Source organism: Emiliania huxleyi (genome assembly GCF_000372725.1).
Source record: "Emiliania huxleyi CCMP1516 unplaced genomic scaffold EMIHUscaffold_307, whole genome shotgun sequence".
NCBI lineage: Eukaryota > Haptophyta > Isochrysidales > Noelaerhabdaceae > Emiliania > Emiliania huxleyi.
The window spans coordinates 56,400-58,530 of record NW_005199712.1 but is presented as its reverse complement, the minus strand read 5'-3'; the positions used below and the strand labels follow the sequence as shown (position 1 = coordinate 58,530).

The window sequence follows — 2,131 nt, the reverse complement described above, 5'->3', positions numbered from 1 at the left end:
ACAGGCTCTGCAGCGTGATGGCTGGCGGGACTGCGAGGCCGGCGGCAGCGGAAGGAGAGGCTGGGCACGAGCCAGGAACAGGCTGGCCAGGTCCGCAGGTGGCTGCGCTCGGGCGAGGCGCCCGCGCGCGCGCATGGCAGGCCGAGTATGCTCGGCATATGGTGAACCCCCGATGTCGCGATGGTCCCGCTTTTCCGCGATCATTTCGTCCGTCCAATCGAAGGAAGCGCTGGATCGCCCATGTTATGGAGTTAGCCAAACTTGCCACCGTTCTTGTCTCAATTTCCGTGGTTTTTGCACGGTATTCGGATTTTCGCTATTTGGTCGTGTGGGTGTGTATTCCGGGATTAGTCAATGGTACCGCGTCGGCGACGCGGGCGCCTTGCGGGCAGAGCCCTTAGCCACCCTTTGTCTTGCGCGGTCCTCAAAAGAATTGATGTCTCCCTGCCGTCCGGGCATATACCAGGTGCGCCCGCGGCGCGCTCTCGGCGAAATTAGCCATTCTACACGCTCTCCGTGACGTATTTTTGCGTCATTCGTAATGATGTGGTGTCCGTCTCTCCCCCGTGTGTCTGACCGAGCTTCTCGGAAGCTACGCCGCCTCCGGCGGCGCTAGAGGGGGGGGGCCCATGACCCCGGCAAGCCAGTGAGGACCGGGGAAGGCTGCGAAGGGCAGGGGGGGTGGAAGGGGGCCGTGCTATGCCACCTGCCTACCGAATCCAGGCTGAACCAATGAGGAACGCCACCTCGATGGCGCTCCGGGCGCTGCTACTTGTCGCTCTGCTTGCCGACGGCGCACCGGACCAATCCCCAGGGCGCGGCGTGCGGAGACAGCCCACGCTGCTCGCGGTCGACGGGCGCGCTCTCGCGGAGATGGGTGCGTTCGTCCTGCTGCACACTCCCGAGAGCAGCTTCATCTCTCCGTCAGCCGTATTCCTCCTCCATCGATCAAGACGCGTCGACAGCCCAGCAGCACTCACAGCTTTGCCGGCCTGCGCCTCGCAGCACACTTTTCAAAGGTCATAAATTCCGGCCTCACAGGCGCACTCCGACTATCGGGCAGCGCGGCCGCCGCAAATGTCGGAGCCGTTTCGGCAACCGTGCGCTCCTGGTGGACGAAGGGCGGTGTTATGGATACGGCGGGTGGTGCCCTCCTCGCTCTCAAGGCGTACACGCTGTGGTTCTTCTTCGGCCTCCTCGGTGCGCACTCCGCACCCTCTCCGCTCCTCTCCTCGGCGAAAGAACACACAGAACGCCTCTCACGGTGGCCGCGGGCGGCAGGCCTCCACCACGTGTACCTCGGCCGGCCGCGCGCGGCGCTCCGCGCCTGCCTCACCCTCAACTACCTTGGCCTGGGCTGGCTCTACGACGGCATCTCGCTGCCTCTCCGCGCGCAAGCGCTGCGCCTCTCGCTCGCGCCGGGGGCCGCAGGCGAGGGCGGCGTCGAGGAGGAGGGCGATGCGGCCGCGGTGGACGAGACGAGCCGCGAGGACGCGTCCCTCGCACGCGCGCTCGCTGCCGCTCTCTGCCGCGCCGCCGCCTTCTGCGGGGGGGCTGCCCTCGCGCTGCTCTTTGGCGCGCTGCAGTGCGTCGCCTGCGCTTGGCGCGCGCAGCCTAGAGACTCTTAGAAGCCAACCCTCTCTCTCACAGCGCACTGGCACGACGAGGGCGTGGACTGGCGCACTCTAGCACACACACATCGGCGCACCACCGGAGGCCGCCTAGTGTATTCCGCCTAGAAGCTTGAGACAGACCCGGCCATGCGCCGGCCAGCACTCGAGAGGGAGGCACGACTCCTCGGCTGCATCTCCCTGCTCTCCACTGCGTCCCGCTGCCACTCGCACCGAATGTACTCTCGCGAGGGCCTGAGCACACGGCCGCGGCGCTGCCTTCCCTCGCCCCCGCCACCGTCGTCACCGCCGCGCCGCCCTCGTCGCCTCCACCCTCTCCTTCTCCGCTCTCACCACCGCCGCCCTCGCCTCCACCCTCGCCGCCACCGCCCTCGCCGCCACCACCCTCGCCGCCACCGCCCTCGCCGCTACCGCCCTCGCCGCCACCGCCCTCGCCGCCACCGCCCTCGGCGGCTGCACCAACACCGCCCTCTAGATTGCAAGTCTAGATTGCAAGTCCG

At 67.5% G+C, this 2,131-nt stretch overlaps 1 protein-coding gene across 1 annotated transcript in view; it reads left to right on the top strand.

Annotated features, from left to right (window-relative positions):
* Nucleotides 1-724: 724 nt before the first annotated feature.
* EMIHUDRAFT_469649 (hypothetical protein) overlaps nt 725-2,131 on the top strand; it is a gene marked incomplete at its 3' end in the record, with an annotated part of 4,032 nt that continues 2,625 nt past the window's right edge. The window contains exons 1-3 of the mRNA XM_005774800.1: nt 725-877; nt 1,042-1,200; nt 1,282-1,469. Coding sequence (XP_005774857.1) covers nt 733-877; nt 1,042-1,200; nt 1,282-1,469 — 492 coding nt within the window. The 5' untranslated portion in view covers nt 725-732. The remainder of the gene's footprint in view (nt 878-1,041; nt 1,201-1,281; nt 1,470-2,131) is intronic.